This window comes from Plectropomus leopardus, chromosome 18 (assembly GCF_026936395.1).
Source record: "Plectropomus leopardus strain MGB_pleo_1.0 chromosome 18, ASM2693639v1, whole genome shotgun sequence".
Taxonomy (NCBI): Eukaryota; Metazoa; Chordata; class Actinopteri; order Perciformes; family Serranidae; genus Plectropomus; species Plectropomus leopardus.
Genome location: NC_142193.1, coordinates 3,589,993 through 3,612,973, shown reverse-complemented (window position 1 = coordinate 3,612,973; position 22,981 = coordinate 3,589,993). Strand labels below are relative to the sequence as shown.

The 22,981-nt window shown below is 38.0% G+C and overlaps 1 protein-coding gene across 1 annotated transcript; it reads right to left on the bottom strand.

Moving 5' to 3' along the window:
* Nucleotides 1-3,622: 3,622 nt before the first annotated feature.
* On the bottom strand, nucleotides 3,623-21,205 carry LOC121956695 (primary amine oxidase, liver isozyme). Its single transcript, XM_042505055.2, has 5 exons — nucleotides 19,555-21,205; nucleotides 15,224-15,342; nucleotides 10,833-10,999; nucleotides 8,309-8,441; nucleotides 3,623-8,197 (listed from the first exon to the last, which is right to left on the bottom strand). Exons 1-5 carry the CDS (start codon nucleotides 21,122-21,124, stop codon nucleotides 7,907-7,909), a joined length of 2,280 nt encoding a protein of 759 aa, XP_042360989.1. The 5' UTR covers nucleotides 21,125-21,205; the 3' UTR covers nucleotides 3,623-7,906.
* Nucleotides 21,206-22,981: the final 1,776 nt, after the last annotated feature.

Sequence of the window (22,981 nt, the reverse complement as noted above, 5' to 3'; positions counted from 1 at the left end):
TACCATCTCGCTAGTGACTGCACCTTTTTGTCTCATTTTCTCATTCTGCTGGACTGGACCACAGACAATTATGGAGGTAGCTACCATGATGTCACCCATTGGTTTGTGTAAATGAGTTTGGCATCTCTGCTGTTGTCATCTTGTTTTGTTTTTTTTATTTTTTTTGGGGGGGGGGGTGCTCACAGAGACTCTTTCTTCCTTGGAAACTTGGTGGCCTGGGTGTGTTAGTCAGCAGATTTTAGAATTAGTGTACAAAACTATGGGTCAGAGTGTTTTAACTTGTCATCTTCCTGCCTAGTACTGTCACCATCATCTAAGAATATACCAATTTTGTCAATGGCAAAATAGTTGGCATGCCACAAAAGTCCTTGGCCCAATTCTGTACAGAAAGGACAAGGAAGGAAGTGAGTAGTATCTTGGCAGATAGCTCCCATCCTATTTGCAGACAGTTTGAGCTCGAGGAGGCACTTTAGAGTCCCTTTGGCAAGGAAATTGCCAAAGTTTATTCCAGGTTTTGTCAATATTATCAACTCAACAAAGTGACTGATGAGTTTTAAGCCACAGACAGACACTGACAAGAAAGATTTTTCATGTGTACATGAGCAGCTTCCTTCAAAGCTGAAAAATGAAGTCAAAGCAATTCTTCCAAAAACTGCAGTTTTCCCAATGGCCACTAGAGGCTGGCTCTGAAACAGAGTCAATCCCCACAGACCCCTGTTTTAAAAATCCTAACTTTACAGAAGAAATCAACATGATTACATCCTGGTACTAAAATGTTTTGGGTCTCTATAGTTAATTTACTTGTTCATGACATCTGCATGTTAAATTTTATTAAGACCCCAAGTTATGCATCTTTAAGGACGGGCTGCTTATATAAAAGGCTGTTTGTGAGGTGTTACTACTATCTATGAGTCAGATGCACCTGTCAGTCCTCAGCAGAACCACCCTCTCATTTATATAGGTCCCTTTTTGCTCAAGAAAAATCAAAACAAAAACAAGATAAAAACAAGACATTTCAGGTACAGACACAGCTTCATGTCGAGCTGTATGTCACAGATGTCCCCGGTTTAAATATGAGATATGTGTTTGTTGTTATTGTTGTTGTTGTTTATTTGTCTCTCTCTGTATTAAGCCCCTTCTTGAACTCTCTGTTGCCTATTGTATCTGACAGGAAACTGGCCAGGAGAGGATGTGTTAATAATGCTCCTGTGTGTTGTTTGCGTGCTAAATGCTATCAGCAGCTTGCAAAGTGTTTGTACCCATTCAAGTACACACACTCATTCAGTATTGTGCTTCTAGGAATTCCATTATTGGCAGAGGATCAACCTCAGCTGAACTTTAAGTTATGTAAGCAAAGACTGTAACCTAACTGAAAACTTTATTAGAAAAATAAGGAGTTTCATAATCTGTACTGTAATTTGTAGGATTTTTCTACTGCGTGTCTAAATGCAGTATGTCTGCTACTGATTGTGGTGTATGTTTTGGCCTATTACGTCCATTTAGTTTGGTCTGATGAAAATAAGTGTTTAGGGAGCTTACTGGAAACCTTAAATACCTAAATCAAGTACTTTGTGAGTGAAGATATAAGAAATATTGGTATGGTGAATAATGAATGCTTTGCAAAGAGTTTACATGTAAGACAGTCACCATCCAGTTATGGTTATGATTTTAACTTTTTTTGGTCACAGTTCTATGGCACTTTTATACCTTATACAGCTAAATCCATCCATCTGTCCTAAAACACACATTGCTTTGGCTTTGTCTTGTTTGTATTGTTGTCTCATTGTTGTGTGGGTTATGTGGCATGCTTGTCCTGCCATGTTAAAAGCAAGAGACCGCAATGACAGCTGGTCTATTGATGCACCTCTTTGGGCCAGACTGAAATATCACAACAATGACTGGATGAACTTTACCTATTAACATAACATTTTATAAAGACATTCGTAGTCCATAGAGGAGGAAATTCATTGACTTTGGTGATCCACTGACCAATCCTCTGGTGCCACCATGACATTAAATTTGTGATCCAGAGTGAAATGTCCAACACGTTCTCATCCCAAGTTGACATTCCAGCATATTGCTACTGGTGACAGGATGTCAACAAAAGCACATGATGGACTATATTAGCACAACAAAAGAACATGGCAACAAACACTAGGATGTCAACAACAGGTTCCATCCAACCACGTTATCAACTGAGATAGTCCGTCCACATATCATACAGCCATGAAAGATGACTTTTGGCATCATGATGTTATGCTGAAATCGCTGCACATGCTGCAGTATTTGACGACTTCAGAATGAAAATTGGATTAAATTACTGGATCAATATCTGTATCATTACTACATACTAGCAATGTTAGTTTTTGAAGACCCCTCAAAGTTCTTCTTACGCCACAAGCAGGTCAAAAGTTTTCCCTCACAGTATTCAGACATTTAACTAAATTCAACAGCACTGGACTGGCGTTGCAGATGTGTTCATGAGAATTTTTTCACCTCAGACCTGCTCCCATGGGCCCATCTCCTTACTGACAAGTTCCAGATCTTTTCGAGCTGTAACACTCATGCCCCCATGAGTATTTTTTGCATCATCTGGTACTGAGATGTGGAGGTCATTTAACTGCTATTTTACAGTCTGCTGAGAATAAGAACTGCTCTCTGTTATACACTTATTCAGGCTGGTATGTTACTTTAACAGAGGTTTAAATGCTTGTTTAGATATAAACTTTGGATCCTGTTGACCCCATAAACCAACAACTGCATATGTTGATGTAAATGAAATGCTTGTATTTTTTTTTCCTGATGAGAAGTCAAAAAGCCCAGGTATAATAGTATTTCACATTACTATCCTGTTACGTTCACATAAGGATCAACATATTTCTTCCACTAGTGGTCTATCAAGTATATGACAGACAGTATACATGTATTACATGCGCAGTTAAGGCAAGCTATGGTTATATCAGCTAGGTCATTTAAACGAACCACTTGTCCCAGTGCAACACCAGAGGAGAACTGATTTATTGAGGAACTATATCAGACTGCCACAGTTGGTGGTAATATGCCTCATTTTCAGATAGCTGCTATTGGACCTTGTTTTGGTTGACCTATTACATCACATACCAAGCAAGCTAGCAAGCGGCAAACAGGTTGCATGTTGAATAGTGAAAACATTGTCACTGTGGATTTCGTATGTTTTCTTCTTGGTTTGCTTTTCCTGGCTTTCTCCTACAAATTATGCTGTTTGACTTCTGGGTCAAAATGTGGCACCCAGGCCAGTTCAAGTCCAATTGAGGCATGTAAATGAAGGAGTAAATTGCCCCCTACTGACTTCAGTCGGACTGACACAATAATTCAACATTTTCACACATCATGTAAACACACTGAGTGTAAGGGCCATGAAATCAAGGTAGGTCTATGTCTCTTCTGCGAGAATCAAAAGCCGTCTGTCTCAGCATGGCACGACTCGGTCTTTGAGTGCAGGTTATTGTTGGATTCTCCACAGGAGCTCTGCTCTTCTTTGTTTTTCACATCCTGTCACTGCCTGTCTCCCACAAGTGAAATTCACAGAGAAGAATGAAAGCTTAGCAGAATCAATCTGAGCACCACCAGACCTCCAGAACCCTTCTTTGACAAATAATCTCTTCTTTTATTTTTTTGTAGAGGAAACAACTATAACAATACATTCCTCAGAATGTTGCACTGCAGAAACAATACACAAAATGAATCAGACATCAGTCAGATGTTCAGTAGTCCCAGCCTCGAGCCACATCAGGCCGCGATCCTGCTTCGAACTGGATGGTTATATTTGTCAGTGCACACTTTTTCACACAACTGACGCTACAGTGTCAGTTTATCTCACAGTTAATATCACAGTGGTTCATAAGTAAGAAGGCCTCTTCCAGGGCCATTTGGAATTTATATAAAAAGTGATTGCTGACATAACAAGTGTGATTGCAAACATTACCAGTGTTTCCTCTACACTCATTTAGGAGTGGCGGCCCGCCACTCCTAAATCCTACCCACCGCTCCTTCAAATGTCGTTTTTTTTTTGGTTGTTTTTTTGTTTTTTTTTAAATTGCAAATACACCACCGCCGCATCACAGCACAGTCCTGCACTGCGTTGGGTGTCGCGAGTGCTGAGGCAGATAACTATCTCGTTCCTTATCTACTCTTTGGGGTAGATACCACCGCCCCCTCCCACCCCCCAGCAGAACTAATTGGTGCCCACGTTAATTAGCTACTGGCATCCAGGCATCAGGTCGGAGAGTCAGAGGAGTGTCGGCTTGAAAACAGCGTGCAACTTATCGGAGAAAAGGTAGACTTATTAGCTTAAGAAAACTTATAATAGATTTTATTAGTTAAATAAACATTCGCAAAATATTGATGGCCAGCTAAGGTTACGTAGCTTAAGTTAATTGGGCCCGGTGCCAACTCAACTCAGTGTCGCTAATGTGAGTAAACTAATTGATAGCATTAAGCGATATACACGCCATGATGTAACTGCTGACTGCATTTTCAGATGAGCTTGTTCAAATATTTTTCAAAGAAGAGAAAGACACCTGATGAGGATGGCGCTAGTCAGGTATCATTAGCCTTTTTACTGACTCAAATTATGATGGTTAGGTAAAAAATTATGTTCACACTTGTAATCAAATGTGACGTGAGTGTAAATTATCTAACGTTAATGTTTTATGTAATCGTATAAGACAAGTAACAGACAGGGAGGAGCAGTGGAACAAAGTGAAGGAGAGCAGAGTACAGGAGGGGGAGTGCCGAGTGAAGGAGCAGGAGAGCAAAGTGATGGTGCAGGAGAGAGAGATGAGAGTAGAGGAGAAAAACATAAAGGGAAACACAGGCTATCAGGCTGGGACCCTAAATGGGTTGAAAAAAATAAATAAAAAAAATAAAAAATTATTGTTTCTATTTGTAGGTGAAGACTGACTTGAGAAACAGGCTGCAGGGGATCACCTTGCAGCATGTATGCTGCTGAGCATCAATGGGCCACCTCTTGGGGAATTTCCGTACAACAGAGCCTTAGAGCTGTTCTACAAAAAACCAAGAAAAATCCATTGTTCTGAGCCTGGGTGCAAACTTTGCCACTGATTACAGCCCCATCAAGAAATTATTATTTATTGTTTTTATTATCTTATTGTTGAATTTTTGTTATTATTTTTTATTTTTACATTCAGCCTTTAAAAAGCGTCAATTGTTTACGCCGCCACGGCTCCCTGGAGAGCCTGCCCCCGCTGCTGAAAAAAATCCTAGAGGAAACACTGATTACTGTAAATACAACCGATGCAAAAGCTCAAACCATAGATAACATTTCTGAGAATTCAATCATTAGGTTTTGAAAAAGCAATAAATCCCAGGCAACAATCATTTCTGATAAAGTATTAATTTGCAGCAAACAGTCTTGCAATCAAAAGTGTGTTAAGTAGGCTAAGATATTTCTCTCATGTAAAATTGGTCAAGTAATGGCATAACGTCTAACTCTGGTTGTTTTTTTCTGTACTCTAAAGATGACAAATAAACTTCAGTTAGTTTTACAAATGCAACTACTGACTACCAAGAGCAACTAGATGAAAGGGGTCATATCTCCACCATCCATGGCAGAGTTGAACATACTTTCATCAATGAATGGATTCTCCCCCTGTGCTTGTTTACTGGGACGAGGACAGTTGTCCAATTAAATGGCCTAATCAAGCTGTAATTGAAGCTCCACTGAACTGTGCATGTAAACGTACTAAATGTTTACTATGTATACCATCTTAGCTTAGCTAATAAACATGCTCGATAAAAAGTATCTGTGTAGCATCTCCAGCTACAAGTCAAGTCAGTTTTATTTATAGAGCCCATTATCACAAAACATGGTTTGCCTCAGAGGGCTTTACAGTGTACGACATCCCTCTGCCCTTAGACCCTCACATCACCCAAGGAAAAACTCCAGAAAAAGAACCCCTGTAACGGGGAAAAAAAGAGGAAGAAACCTCAGGAAGAGCGGTAGAGGATAGTGAGGGATCCCTCTTCCAGGATGGACAGATGTGCAATAGATGTCGTAAATAGCAAATGAAATACAATCATGGCAAAAAGGAAAGAGAAAGAGAGCGGGGGAGAGAGGGGGAGGGGGGGCACAGCAATAATAGAAACAGATATTGTATATCATGAGACATAGCTCCAAAAACAATGTACATCTCATGTCAGTCATGCTTTGTGACATATATTTCAGCAGCATCATATTGTGCATAGAAAACTGGTAAATTTACTAATAACTTATATTTGGCTTATTTTTTAACAATTTTATTCCAGTGAAGCACTTTGTGAACTTATTATGTGAAAGCTGCTTTATGAAAATATACTTTTCATACTTAATTACTTACTAAAATGTAGCCTAGCCTTGATACGATATAATGGATAAAAAAAATATAGACTTTTAGGAATAAACTGAAACAGCTACATGTAGCTCTCCCTGCTCATCAAGCTTGCAGTGTTTATTATACATTGATTACTTTGCGGCAACTGCCACAATGTCAACACTGATTGATTTTTTTATTTTTATTAGTATTTAAAATGGGTAAAATCAGATTCTGTTGTAGAGCCGTACGCAGCACACTGATTGGCCTTGCTCATTCTCTTTATCATTTCACAAATGTGACATAAATTAACGAGCTAACATACTAACTAGCCACCCTAACACTGGGGTTCACAGTGAGTTGGGTCTAATTTGTGTAACGGCAGCAATTGAAAGTTTCCTAATCCGGTGGGGAGTTTGCACTGGGCTGGCTGAATTTGGGTTGTTTTTCCTGAAATGAATATGAAGTCACATTTAGTCACAGATTACCACATTAAAAATTGCAAAGTCCACAATTGAATTGAATTGATTCAGGCATTAAAAAAAATCAAACAAAAAATGAAAAAAAGTTTCTTGAATGAATGTTTTTTCCCCACCCCTACAAGGAAATTGTTAAAGCGTGTAACCTCCCAGCTTATTCTCACTCCAAAGTCATCAAATACTGCTGCTTTTGCAATGATTTTGGCTCAAGATCATGATGCCAAAACAGGCCACTGGGCATCGTCCGCTGAGAATGCAGCCGGACAGAACCAGTTGTGGTGTTATCACGGTGTTAAGGAGCACAAAGGTGGTCCCTATTGGGCAGGCAGGAGGGGCGGTGATGTATCCAACAAACCCCAGACATTCATGTGTAAGTCCATTGTATACTTCCCATCTGTGATGTTTAATTTTCTACACCTAACCATGTGCCTTTTTTGCCTTACTTTACTATCCATGCCTTTGATGCATAATCCTAAGCATGTGCTTTTGTTGACATACTGGCATTGGTTGCCATGTGCTCTTGTTGCCTAAACAAAACCACATGCTTTTGTAGCATAATTTTGCTGCCATTGCGATGTCGGTAGCGGCATGTAAAAATGTCAACAGCAGATGCAGAAGGATACCTAGAGAATAATGTGTAGATGTCGAAGTCAACTGACAAAGCAGCAATATGTGATGACTTGGGATGAAAACGTTTTGAACTTTCCCATAAACTGACTTATTTTACATATTTGTTTGTGTAAAGATTAAGTTTAGAGGTTTTTTTTCCTACTTTTGATAGAGCCAGACTAGCTGTTTCTGCCTGCTTCCAGTCTTTATGTTAAAGCTAAGCTAGCCATAGCCTGACTCCAGATCTGTAATAAACAAACAAGAAAGTAGTATTGATTTTCTACTTCTGGAAACAAAGCAAATTAGCATGTTTTCTAAATTACTGAAAAATTACTTAACTCAATTTCTTGCCTGTTGCGACTTTAAATCACATGTAGCGCAACTCATTACTTGTCCCAAACTTCATTTATAAACATGGTAACATTGACAACAGTTCACCAGGGCTAACACCGAGCAGCGCTCAATAAATCATTCCCACTCCTCAAACTTCATGACTCCCTCGAAACCGTTGTAGGTGAAGGGTTCAAAGACAGGGCTGCAGGTCTCTTTAGCGAGGCAGGCCATCCTGTTGTTGTCACAGCTGTCTTCGTTGCCTGGGTCAATGTACACCCCATCAGCAGAGTGGATGGATGGGTCCTCATTAAAGTAGTTGTGAGGCCGCAGCAGGACCCCGCCCCCGTTTCCCACGGTAACCGTGTTGGGAATGTCTTCAGAGTGGGGGATGTGGAGGAAGCCGGTGGTAATCCAGGCAACCAGGTCCTGCAAGCACATTTCAACACACATCATGCAAATTCCTTCAGCTAACAGTTTCCTACGTTAACATGTGTTTGTACTTTACCATTTTTACACACAGATTCTGTTTCAACATACCTTGTCTTCGATGCTTTCGTTGTCTTCGATGTACTTGCTGAAGTCAACAGCTGGACTCCAGATGTTATTTTGACTGTACAGACTGCTGCTGGTTTGCTCTAAGTCCTTATGCGTGGTGATGGCAACCTTATACCTGGAGACAGACGGAAGAGGAGCAGAGAGATGGCTTTTGATGGACAGCAGAACCAAGTACAAAGATTACAGTTATACACAGATTATGTGCAATGACATTTTTTTTTGTCAAATGCCAACATTTCTAAAATTCTCACTTCCTTCAACATCTGTGCATGGTAACACCATAATTAATGTTTGGGAAAGATCTGAATTATGGTTAAGAAAGGTTAACTGAACTCAATAACTGAACATGAATACCAGTGCCTGCATGAGAGTGCTACAAAAAAATTTACTACCATGACCTCCGAACCCATCATGTCTGCATTGCTACTTTAAGAGCAGGCCCCGAATTATGGCTATGGACCAACATCTAGTTAGTATTGATGCAAAATAATGCTTTAGAGTGTACAGTAAAACTGTAATGTTTGCTAATGTATATTACACATCTATCTATCTATACATCTATATCTATATCTATATATCTATATCTATACATCTATATCTATATATCTATATATATCTATATCTATATATATATATATATATATATATATATATATATATATATATAAAATAAAATAAAATATAAAATGCCCTGGGGATGGCATTTTTCTGTAGGCTGATGTGGAATTTAGTGCCGTCCTGACTTTTTAAAGCCAGGAGCTGATTTTATTGCTTCTCCGCTTACATACCTCTTTAATCTTCATGTATCTTTAAATAAAATTTCACCTACCTATAAATCTATCCATCTCCAAGCTCTTGGACAAGCCTTTGTCAAAATATCAGAATCTTTAGTATTCGAGCAGGTAAAAGACTTTTTACATGTAAATAATATTTATACAAAAAACAGAAGTTGTCAAAAATGTCAAAGATATTGTACGTTTGTTGGATCGTGATCTGCATTGTGCTGCTTTGTTTATTGACCTATCTGAGGCCTTTGATACAGTAGATCACAAAATATTAATAAAGAGACTACGTCAAAGTAGTCTATCAGACAGAGCTGTTGGTTGCTTTGTTAATTATTTATCAGACAGAGTGCAATATGTACAAGAGGAGAGCTCGCTGTCATCCCTCTTGCAATTGCCAAAGGGGTACCTCAAGGTTCTACTAAATCCTTCACACTGGACATTTACTCTTTACACTGAAAGAAATCACCTTCATCTTTTTAAATTTAATTTACAAGAAAATTACAATGACCTGAAATTAGCACAAAAAAAGAAAAGCAAAAGAGCAAGCACAATAAAAGACTGAAAAAGTGATCAAAGAAAGAATTGTCTTTTAAATGTTACATTTAAATATTAATGTAGTAATAATAATAATAATAATAATAATAACAAATTGAGATTTTATTTGCCACAACCTAATTTTAAATATAGAATTATAATAATTCTAAATAAATGTTTTTAAAAAATAGATTTTCCCTAGTTATTTAATGATTTTCTACTGATTTTTCTCTTTCTTCTGTAAAACTGATTTTCAGGTCATTTTCTTTTCAACTTTTACATTTTTTGTAACATTTTGCAGGACCTTTCGTGTCAAGTTGCTGATTGCTTTTTCACAAATGTTTTTTAAAGAAAATCAAATCAATTTGCTCACGTTTCAACATTTGAATGCATTTGACAGGCATCTGAATGCAGAACAAGAAATCTGATGTCCATCCAGGGTAAAAGTAAGTATTAATCAATGATAAGAACTGATAGTATCGATAACAGTAGGAGAACTGACAAAATCCCCCTCAAAACCCTGTCCCTAGTCGTGCGTAGTCCCCACCCCCCCGCTTAATTCTAAGCCAGAAAAAAACTAATGTCCACACAGACAGTCTGTGTCCAGGGCTTCCCTGTTCTCTGGGGCTCTCGTCCTCCAGTTGTTACTTTCCATACTACATAGCAAGAACTGGCTTTAAGTGTAAATAGAATTATGTTTACAGCTTCTGGGAACCCAAATCACCAAAACCTTTATTCATATTGAATTTAGGGTCTTACATGCATATTAAAGGCATCAAAAATGATCAGACATCAGCCTCAATCCAAATTTGAAATATTTTCATTTTAGTTTTTTCAGTTTCCTGAAGCTGGGTTGATTTGGGTGTGGTTAGACCATCAGTAGAATAAAGTGTGGGTTACCCTTTTACTTGTCCTTTTTAAACATTTTTTTCCTGCTCTTCCCTTGAGAATCCATGTTAAAAATATCAAGTAATACTCCTCGAGTTCTTAGGCTCAAGGCAACAATCTAGCGATTTGGTCACATGTGCATTCTTACTATTTCAAGCCATGTTTCCAGAGGCTTTAAGAGTTTAACTTGAGCCTGCTGGAGATCTTATTCCTAGTCCTATGAAAATGAATAAAAATCTTAACACTTGAGAATGTATGTTTTTTTTCTTTTTTTTGACTTTGCGCCTGTCCAGTCTCACCTGGCCCAGGACATGGCCCTCTCCTCTGGCTCGCTCTCTGGGAGGTGGTCCCCGGTGAAGCTGAACACCTGCAGCCTGTAGGAGCGCTGGTGACCCCAGCGGTTGGTCTTGTTGCTGGCGATGTGGAGGTAGCGAGGAGTCTTGGTGCCATAACGCAGAGCCGCCTCCTGTGGAGGAGTCACAGCAGATGTTAGAGTTACACTGTTGGCTGCAACACAACAGGATTAAGAAACTGTTTATTTTAATAATAACAATTAATTTAATAAAACATACAGAGTAAGCACATCATGGGTTGCCAGCAACAGGTCACCAATGGGCTACTTGACAAGTTGTGAGTTTAAAAACCTCTTGCCTGATATCCTGCAAGATTACCAAAATAATGAAACCTAACCAGTAGCAGCACTGCCAAGTCTTACACATTGGGTCATGCAAGAAACGATATACGAGCAAATTCTCTCTTAATTTGTTCATATACATGATTTTTTCTTACTTTGTCAGTACCCACTGATTGTTGGGATTCATCAGTGGTTTTTTTTGTTTTTGTTTTCGTTTTGGTCTTCTCTAAGGGAACATTTTACGAGTGGTGGAGAGCACTCTGACCTTGGTAAGAGAAAAACATCTCATTTTCACAGACCACATATTGTTGACCAGCGCAAGGAAAACTAGGTATTTTATTTGAAGAATATTTACAAAAAATGCATGAATATAATTTAATGAAATTTAAATGACATTTTAGAGTCATTATAATGATGAAATTATTATAACTACTCTCCCGGGGCTGGAATGTAACTAAGAACATTTACTCAAGTACTATACTTAAGTACAAATCTGAAGAGCTTTTGTGTTATTAAAGTATTTGAATCTCATGCCATTTTTACTGCACTACACTTCAGAGGGATATATTTCACTTTCTACTTCACAACAGTTATTTAATAACTGCTTTACAAATTAAATTTTCAGACCATATGAAAGGCCTGCGATAGTCTGGCAACCTGTCCAGGGTGTACCCCGCCTCTCGCCCAATGACCGCTTGGATAGGCTCCAGCCCCCCCCCCGCTTCCCTTACGAGGACAAGCGGTTACAGACAATGAGTGAATGAATGAATGAAACCATATGAAAGTATACAAGTGCAGCTAGTCTCAGTGAACAGTTAGTCGATCAATTAGAACATTAATTGTCAGCTATTTTTTGGAAACGTGGAAGTCATTTTTAATGCAAAAAAAGGTTTCATGGTTCCAGCTTTATATACACTGTATGTGTGAGGACCTGCAGCTTTTCCTATTGTTCTGATTTCTTAAATTTATGTAAACATTTTTTGCATGCAAACTTTTACTTCTAATACTTCAATGCATTTCCCTGAAATCACATTTACTTTGTTTAAGTGAATTTAACAATTCCACTGCTGCAGAAGTCCTTCTTCATGCAGCCTTTTTTGGCATCATGTTTCCAGTCTTGGCCATGTGTCTGAGTCTTTGCACACGGCACAAATCCTACCCTTATATAGTTTTTAGGGGGTGTTACCTGTGCTAATAGCTGACTTATGATTAAGTGGGATTCATCATTGAACACACCCGGGGAAAAGCAGATTTGAATGGTTAAGAACGTTTGGTACATCTGGAGTTGACTTCTCTTATATTTTCTCTTATCAGAGCATTAAGAGAAAATATGAGACATTTAAGAGAGTGTTGCTGCATGATCATAAGACTTGACTTGATCATAAGACTTGCAAAAATGATGTCACATGTTTCAGTTCTCACACAGTTAGCTCAGCACGCACATCCAGACGAAAAAAAAAGACTCAAAGCTGGATAAGACATATTGGGGGAGAAGAAAAAGCAAAGTCCACACACCAAAATATGCTCCTATAAATATGTAATCTAATTACCAAAGAGGTCAAGTTTTGAGCAACATGCTCTTTATCAGACTAATGAAGAGCATGCTGCTCCCAAAATATTTATGGGAGCATTATCTAGTGTGTAGACTTTGTTTTTTCTTCTTTAGTTCTCACACAGTGAAAATAAATGTACAACTGCAGCATGAACAGAGGACATTAAGAATTGACAGGCCAGAAAAACAAAACCTGATCAATATCAGCTCATAACGTGAAAAGTTTAAAAAGAATTTTTTTATGTTATAACATGTCATAATAATATACCTACTTATCTTGTTATAACACTAAATATTTCATGTAATAATGTGATCCATAATCACTTAATTAAACTTTTGACATTAAAACGTTCTTCTGTACTTTCACAGTGCCAGTCTTTTAGACGTCATGGCATCACATGATGGACCCTAAAGTTGTTATTCCACAGTTTGAACACTATGATATATTGGCTTCACAGCCAGCTGCTGTTCCTGGGGACTTGGGCTCAGATTTTAGGGAAGTAAAAAGACATCACAGACTTGAGGAATGTGAAAACACCTGTAGTTAGGGCTGGGCAAGATGGCTTTAAAAGAATATTACAATATTTTTAGGCTATATAGGCTATATATATATATATATAAAATCTCAAAATTTTGAAATCTCCTCTAAACTATTGTAAACTACTAAAACACAAAATTATTAAATGAACCACAAATAAAGTAGCTACTGCCATAAAATAAACTTACATAAACTAATGTTATAATAAACTATAAAAAACTGTTATAATGTTAAGTAAAGTCTAAAGTTAAATAAAGAACTGTTTAAGGGTTAAATAAAGTATTGTTAAATCAAATAAATCAAAACGAAGGACCCTGATCGTCTCAAGTTGGAAGCATTGATGTTTCTGTTGCGGACTTGAAGCTTCTGGTCAACAGCTTGATGTTAGGGTTAGCAGAAAGTTATAAGGTGTGAGGATTCATTCACTGTGAGCTGGAAACAAACTAAGACTAGACTACAAAGATTTACAAATTGCACTGGTGCTCCATGGTTGCAAATTGTGACTTAAGAATCGCAGTCTGCAGATAGAAAAGCACAAGGACTCACCTGTTCACACTACCGCCACTACAACTCATTTAGTTAGACTGTTACTGCAGCACTGTTAAATGTGATGATTTAGTCTCTGGATGCTGGAAACAAACCAAAGCTCCATGGTCACAAAATGTAACTAAATAGTCACGGTCTGATTGACAGTGGAGCCGGCAGAGTGAAGCCCAACAGGGGAACAGAGGGGCCTAGTAAACAAATTTGACCCGTAGTGACAAGCCATGGGTGGTCAGTGACTCCAGGACTCAGACATTTTCAGATATGTTTATATGCTGTTTAATGTGCTGCAGCTAATCAGCTAATTGTATCCAGCCTGCAACTGCCAGGAAAACAACGTGTAAATATTACATCACTGTTGAAAACTGTTATGTCAAGTGTGCTAAGTGATAATAATTACACGCACATCAAGCAGGTGATGTAACACCTACATGTGGAGTGTGTTCCCAAACATTTGCCTGTTTGCACTTTAAGCAGAGCAGAGCAGAACATTTGCATTAATCTGCAGTCGTATTTGTTTCCACCTGATGAATGTTAACTTTGTCGGCTGTTTGCTGCAACGTTCAGTGGGTTTTTCACTGAAAACAGCTGCAGTTGGTTTAAACTCTCTGTGGGTTTCCTGGAAACATTCCCACAACATTGGCTAACATGATCTACAAGTTGCAATAATGTTTTAAAGAACACATTTTGATCTAACGTTCAAAGAACGTTTTACGGATCATTTCAAATGATTTTCCTATTAAGTTATATGCTGACTAAGACGTAATGTCATAACTGCAACATTCTAAGGATGTTTTGGTGATGTTGAGAGGAGACAGATCAAAGAATGTTTTATAAAATGTTCCCACAATGTGACATGAGAACAAAGGAAGAACATTTTCAAAGCAACATTCAGAAAATGTTGTTGTTGTGTGTAATGTTCCATAATGTGAAACATTAACATTACAATATATATAACAATATATATATATATATATATATATATATATATATATATATATATATATATATATATATATATATATATATATTTTTTTTTTTTTTTTTACATTTTTTGATAGTGATAGAGAACCCAGCTAGGAATTTTTGGCTCTAAAAACATTCTGAGAATGGTACAATGTAACCAATGCCATGTTTTAGTAATGTTTTAAGCAGCAAGTTTTCTTTTAGTTCTCAGAATGTTCTTAAAGTTCTGGTAGGTTCTGGTATTTTTTGTTTTACATTACATTTTCATTAAAAAAATGGTCTGTAATCTCAGTCTTGAATAACATGTTCTCAGGGTTGCTTTAAAAATGTTCTTTCTTTGGTGCGACATCCTGGTGCAGACGGCACTACATGATGTCTCAACACAGAAACCTAAATACAGTTCATGTTGTGAAACCGCTAAGTTGTAACAATTTTATGGAAGTGAAAGGAGACAGGCCTTTTCTGTTTTGAGCTGATTCTCCACCAGCTGAGGGACCATAGCGTAGCGATCAGGCATCCACGGCAGCGACACATTGACATACTGCATGTCTTTCGTCTGGAAGAAATTATTCACTCCTGCAGAGGAAATGAAGCAAAACTGTTACTGTGATAATACTTGTTTTCTGTTATTGTTTCAATGCAAAGCAGACCTTTCTGATGCTCCTGTAGATCCATGACAGGTGTTTTTTTTATTTTAATATTTCACTGTTACATTAATTAATTTAATTAAATTAGCTGCAAAAAATATTTTGTGCTAACACTGGTGCATATGTGTAATGCTTAACTCCACAGGGAGCTTTAGACCTGCATGGAAGATCAAATAGAGACACTGTGTGTGTGGTATGAAACCTGCAGTACTTTTCACCAATGCCCAATTAGTTCTGTACACAATTTCCCCTTGGCTAAATTTACTTAATTAACCTCTTTTTTTCTTTTTTTTTTTTTTTAGTAAACTATACGACATGCTTTGTATTTCACAACATGTGTACATCGTTGCTGATGAAGCAAATACACATTTGGGCACTGCAGACTTGCCAATCAACATGTCTGGGAGCAGCTTTCAGCCCCCCACTGGTTGGGTCCTTGATCTTGATCTTCCTGTCTCCTTGCCCCCCCCTTTCATCTCATATCGTGACAATTGGGTGCCCCCGGCCTTCCTCCAGGTGTATATGTAAATACCCCGCCCCTCCTGAGACCACCACTTTTTTTGTTTCCAATTGTCCCTTTCCTGCATTTTGTTTATTGCATAATGTCTGATCACTGCCTTCCCTTCCCTTTATAGAGGTGCATCTCACAAAATTAGAATATTGTGAAAAAGTTTTCTTTGTAATGTTATTAAAAAAGGTAAACTTTGTGTATATATGTTGTATATATATATGTAAATCAAAATACTTCACTTTTTTTTGTTCTAATTTTGATGATTATGTCTTCTATATTTTGTAGCAGGATTTAGGATCAACTTTAATTTAATTTCTTCTTAAACCTAAGAAAACTGACAATAAATCTACCTAGTTCCTTGTACCTTATAGCTCATAAGAATCAGAAATCCACTATCTCAAATTATTACAATATTTCCTAAGATCATTCAAAAAGTGATTTACAATACAGAAATGTTCAACTTATGAAATGTATGTTCATTTATATACTCAGGTTGCTTTGATAGTGGAAAAAAAGACAAATGCTTGAATATTTTGGTTTATGTAATGAGTCTTGAAAATATTAAAATTTCACTTTCTGAAATAACTGATGAAAATTTTGTAACTTTTTCACAATATTGGTTTTTTTTTTAGATGTACCTGTATATACTGCCAGATCACTGCCCACACTGCATATAAGTGCTTTCATGTCTTTTTTTCAGGGTAATCTCACTAACTCAGACCCGCTCTGTGTCTGTAAGTTCACTAGTATGCTGGCATGCTTCAATAAACTCACATCATCACAGCAAACTTCTAGATCAGACATGAATGATTTCTTCAATAATTAAATTTATTAACCTCTTTTTTTTCTTTTTTTGTAAACCATAAGACATGCTTTATATTTCACAACAAATTAAGGAAAAAAAAAAAATTATTTACGAGATTAAAGTCATTAGTTACGAGAAAAAACTCATTATTAACGAGAAAAAAGTCATTATTAATGAGAAAAAAGTCATTATTTACGAGATTAAACTCATTATTAACGAGAAAAAAGTCATTATTAACGAGAAAAAAGTCATTATTAACGAGAAAAAAAGTCATTATTAATGAGAAAAAAGTCATTATTTACGAGATTAAACTCATTATTAACGAGAAAAAAAAGTCATTATTAACGAGAAAAAAGTCATTATTAACGAGATTAAACTCATTATTAACGAGAATAAAGTAATTATTTATGAGAATAAAGTCATAATATTCAAACCTGCTGCTTTTGGAGATACTTGTTAACATGAGGGCTACGGACTTTGACTTTAATCTCGTAAATCATTTTTTTTTTTTTTCCTTAATGTGGCCCTAATCCTCCGTCGTAGCCAAGAAAGCATTTTCCTCATAGACCACGACTGTAAAAGAGATGTCTGTTAAACTGCTGACAGGACACCTCGAAATAAAGCCTACGCTTAACACAAACAGAAGAGACCTGCTCGCTTTTTGTTCTACAACATTAAATATGCCACTCAGGAATTTTGAGGTTTTTAAGTGTAAAAAAGGGTCTAAATGAAACAACAAGACATCATTGTGCCAAGTCATGCCGAACATGGCTTTACAGCTGTGATGTGGACGTTGAGTCATAGAGGTCCAGACTAAGCCCCCAGTGTCCTCAAATCCAAGAAACACTCCTGGTTTTAACTAATTGCTCCTTTTTCATGCAATAAGTTTTTTTTCACTCTGTTTTAAGCCCAGGTGTTATCAGGCTTTGAAGCCTGGTAAGACCATGCACACACCATCCTGATAGCATGAGCTCAACATTCTGTCTCTCTGTATTGATCTGGACTCTCTGCCACTCCAAATACTTTCAGTGGCAGTTCCTGCCCAAGAGGAAAAGGAGGCTCACAGTCTCTGGAAGACAGCTGGATACCCCTCTAACCCCTCAAACCCTCACTAGAGCTGAACCCACACACATAACACAGTCAGCACAGAGACAAGGTATCTACCAGCAGCCATGCGAGACTCATGCAGGTGCACTTCCGCAACCACGAAGGATCACAGATGGCGGGAGGAAGTGCAAATGAGCATGAAACAATTCAGAGCTCACAAATGCTGTGATGTGCCAGAAACAGGTTATGATGATAAAAACGGGAGAAAAAGTGTGAAATTTTGTCATTAATTTTGGATAATTACTATTTAAAAAGTATTTACAAAGGTGCATTTGTATTAACCCATTTTACTTTGGGCCACAGACTATAAATAGCAGACGTAGCTATCGTGATGTCACCCATTGCTTTGAGGACTGCCAGCTTTTGATCAGGTTACAGCTGCAGCCCCTTGAAATGTCTGTTAACACCCCTGGTCTTAGGTCAAAAGTGTTTTTTGTTTGTTTGTTTGTTTCCATAGCTAAACAGACTGGAAGAAAAATCTATCTTTTTTTCACTGTGGTAACATCACTTTTCATTTAGACCAATGGTTCCAAGCTGGTCCAGACACTGGGTCCAGATTTCTCCTCAGTAATTAGTTCAAGGTCCGCATAAGAGAAATGACGTTATTCAATTTATTTCATGAACTGTAAACTATGCATGGGCTTAAAACATAATGAAAAAATTTATTGCAAGAATAAAGTGCAATTAGTTAAAATCAGGGGCGTTTCTGGGATTTGAGGGCATTGGGAGCTTAGCCTGGACCTCTTTAGAAAAAAAATGCTCTTTAAATTTTTTTTCTTTTAATTTAAACTTCAATTATTGGTGATTTTTAAAAACTTTTGGTGATTTTTTTAATTTAAATGTTGGTGTTTTGTTTTCTTCCTTGAAACATTTTTACAGCTTTTTTTAATGGTACATTTTAAACATTTTTGGCGACTTTCTTTTTCTCAAAAAACTTGTTTTATCTTTTTAAACATCATTTTTTGGGGGCGTTTTTCCACAGGAAAGGTGGGACAGAGAAGGAGGAGCGACATGCAGCAAAGGGCCACAGGCCGGACTCAACCTGGCTAGTGCAGGAGCCTGTTGTATATGGGAAGCACACTCTACCCAGTGAGCTAGAGGTCGCCCCAGCAGGCCTTCTTTAGGTTTTAAATTTTGGGGTTATATTTAAATTAAAGATGTCCTCCAAACTTGCTAAAAATAATTAAATAAATACATAAAAATCCCCAAAAATGACACGATTTATCACAGCCAGAGAAAAATTAAAATTATTGCTGGATTATTAAATTTCTGATGGTCCTTGAATTTATCATATAGGAGGAACACCTCATGCATTTCACCACTCAGGGAGGCTCAAAGAAAAATATCTGTTGCTTTGAGGATGGTCAAAAACACACATACACACACACACAAACCAGCCACCCAGTCTTCTGATAAATAAAGAGCATATTCTTATAAAAATAAAAATAAATAAATAAAATTAAAGTAAAAAAAAGGAAAAGCAGAACAACAAAACAAACAAAAAACAGGCCATATAAAACCAAGAACACTGCTCAATTGTGGTCCATTTAGAATGCACCCGCCACCCACTTTTGGACCACGACCCACCTGTTGGGAACCACTGATTTAGACTGTGATTTATTATTATTATTATTATTATTATTATTATTATTATTATGATATTTATTATTATTTTCAATCTACCCTGCACAGATTTTAAAAAATGTACAGCCACTCACCCAACACATCCATGTCCACCTTGAAGTTGATGAAGTGGGTGTGGATGTTGCCCAGCACCTTCTCCGCCACCTGGTGTCCATATTTCAGGTTACCGTCCACCAGGTACGAGGAGGAGATGTAGCCGGTCGCGTGCACCTTGGCCTCCACCGAGCCGCTCTGGTAGAAGATGAAATCCCACATGTAGTCATAGTTCCCTATCGCTGTGATGGTCCTGAACACCAGCGCGCTGTTCACCATCCCCCCATACGTGTTGTGGAAAAAGTCAGAGAAATGCCTCCGCAGGGGCTGCCCCATGTTGTGCTCAAAGATGCAGATGGAGTTCCTAAATCTGACCGGAGCGGGGACGTCGATGTACCGGTACGTGTCCACAAAGGTGGCTTCGTAGGGACAATCCACCCCTCGGACCAGTTCGTGTGCGAAGCGCCCTATCCCGATGCTCGTGTCCAAAAACTTGGTCATCATCATCCCCGGAGTAATGGATCCGTACACGGACATGGCCTCCTGCACGCTCAGCTCGTACACTATTCGCTCCCCTTTAAAACGCACATCAAACACCCTCATCCCCGTGAGGGCGCTGAGCCCGAACGCGAAGCTCCAGTCCAGGTACAGGACTTGGTTGTTGCTGATGCTGTAGCGCTTCCCCTCTGCGTAAAACAGCTGCGGGCCGATCTGCAGGGGCTTCTCTTTGGGTTTCAGCGATCCATAATTGGGCAACTCCTTATAAAGGATTTTCTTTATGTCTCCGGCTTCGTATTTTTGGCGCAGTTCTTCCGCGGTGTCGAAATATTGGCCGTTATAATATAGCCGCTCCACTTTCCACTCGGACGCGTTGACGCTCTCGTGGTTGACCTGCACTTCGAAGCCCACCGGCTGGATGTACATGCCGCTCAAATCCCTGAAGAAAGATATCCAGGTCTTTCTGTCCCCCGATCGGACTCCGCGGGGCATCTGCTCGAACGCGTTCACAGTCTTGTCCATGTCCACGTCGAAGCTCTCTTTCATGAGTTTCTCCAACTTGGAGAACTCTTTTTTGATGAGTTCGAAAAGCAGATGGTACTCTCCGATGGTGACGGTGCGCGCGGTGATGGGCAGCTCCGTCTTGAACCTCTCCTTGGTGACATCTCTGTGATAAGTCGGGTTGGGAAGAGGCCCCACTACGTACTCCTTAATGTACCCACGAGCGCCGTGGAAGACCACCGCCGTCGCCTCTCTCACCGGTTTTTCGCCTTTTCCGTCCAAGTAACCGAGCGCTCGCGCCTTCTTGGGCAGAAGCAGATCTATCAGAAACAAGAAGTTTTCCGACGGGCTGGTGATCTGGTTAGTGGATATGTCCAGGTCTTTCTGCTTGAGCATGTACTGCTGGACCTGGAGGTACTCGTCCCGGGTGAGGTCGGCGAACACCAAGCTGCGCTCGTCGTGTTTGTGCTTGAGCGGGTGCACGCGCTGAGCGGAGCATTTGGGCGCCCTGCTGGAGTGGATGCCGATCAAGACGATGTTGAGGATGATGGAGACGAGAACGAAGAGGATGAGCACCCATTTCAATAGAGAGTTCATCCTGCGCTCCACCATTACGCACCGGCTTGGAGAAGGGGAGGAGAGGAATGAGCACTGCGCGAGCGCTCAGATGGATTCAGCACACAAAGACGCGCCCCTCTACTCTGCCTTTTCCCACCCCTCTCCACATGGAGCCCACACACACCCCACACCGCCCCTCCCTCTTTCAAAGATTAGTCTCCGGGTGCATGCACCCTCTGTTCCGCTCCACGAGCCAACGGGACGATTTTACGCACGCTGTTTAACTCTTTGAAACCTTAAAACTGGAGCAATGTAATTTGTTTTGTGCTGCATTTATTACACCTTTCAACAAATATCAAAAACTCGGAATCCTGACAAAACCGTTTTATTTTTAATTTATTTATTTTTAACACCGGGAAAAGGGCAGTAAGCATCTTGGCAAGAAATGTCTCGCAAATTGCAAGAAATTGGTACATTTATATTTAAAAAAAACCCAAAACAAACAACAACCAAGGGGCAAATTTCCTGATCTACACTTCTAATTATTAAAATTCTAAATTTAAAATTATTTGACAAAATACTTTTAATTTTAAAACTTTTTTTTTAGGTAATTTCCCTGTTTTTCTTTTTCATTTTATCTTTTCCTTTATTTGTGTGTTTTCTTTTTTTTTTTTTTTGCTTGTTTATTTGTGTTTTGCTCATTTTCAGGAACCTTTCACTAATTTCTTGCTAATTTGAGTGTAATTTCTTCTCGAGTTGCTCTTTGCCTTCTTCTTTTTTTCTGAAAGAACCCCAGCCAGTTTGCTTGCTCAGGTTACAAAGTGTGAAACATGATACAACAGTAATTAATGTAGGAAGAAGTATTCACATGTTGTGTTTAAGTAAAGCAGCAATACAACAGCTTAGATATTCACCGTTTCAAATAAAAGTCCTGCGTTTATATGTTACTTTGCATATATAAGTAGAAAGTATTACCATCAAAATATACTGAAATTACCAAAAGTAAAAGTACTCATTATGCAGAATGATTTCAAAAATATTCTATATAATATTACTGGATTATAATTATTGATGCATTAATGTATTAATAACTTCAATAATGCAACTGGTAAGGATGATCTAATTTCAACTACATCCTCCACCTTTTAGTGGCTTTATCTACAAATATATAATACAATTTATTGGTTATTTTATGTTTTGCATTAACCATTTGAAACCTGAGCAAATTGGCTTGATTTCTGTCAAAAACATGTAAAGATGTTGGTGAGCAGCTTAACAAGAAATGACCAAACACTTTGCAAGAAATTGTTAAAGAAAAAAGTTTTTTTTTAAAAAAGGAAATCACATGAAAAAGTGGCTTTAAAAACCAAACAAAATCATAAATCATATCATATTTGTAAAACCTAATATCAGAAATATCATTTTCTTGATATTTCTCTCTAGTTAATTTGATTATTCTATAAGGATAATTTTATAATTTCAAAATTTTCAGATGTTTAAATGTTTGTGAAAGGTGTCTGAAAATCGATGTCGATCCAGGTGTAAAAGGACTAATAATCTTAATATGCAAAGTAGCAAGTAACCAAAACTGTCAGATAACTACAGTAAAAAGTACAACATTTGCCTCAAAAGATGCAGCACCTTAGAAGTAAGTCAGTAGTAAGCAGCTTATTTGTAAAGCTACAGAGGACTGAAACTGACAAAATCAAAAATAAATAAATAAATGAAAAAAGGCCAAAAATAAATTGAGGGGAAGGCAAAAAGTAAAGTAATACATAAATAACGTAAGTAATACATAAATAAATGCATAAAAAATACATAAATACATTTAAAAATGAATATGTTAAATGGAAAATAAAATGGGAAACTGAATAATTTGGGGAATTTATACATTAAGTGGAAAATAAAACA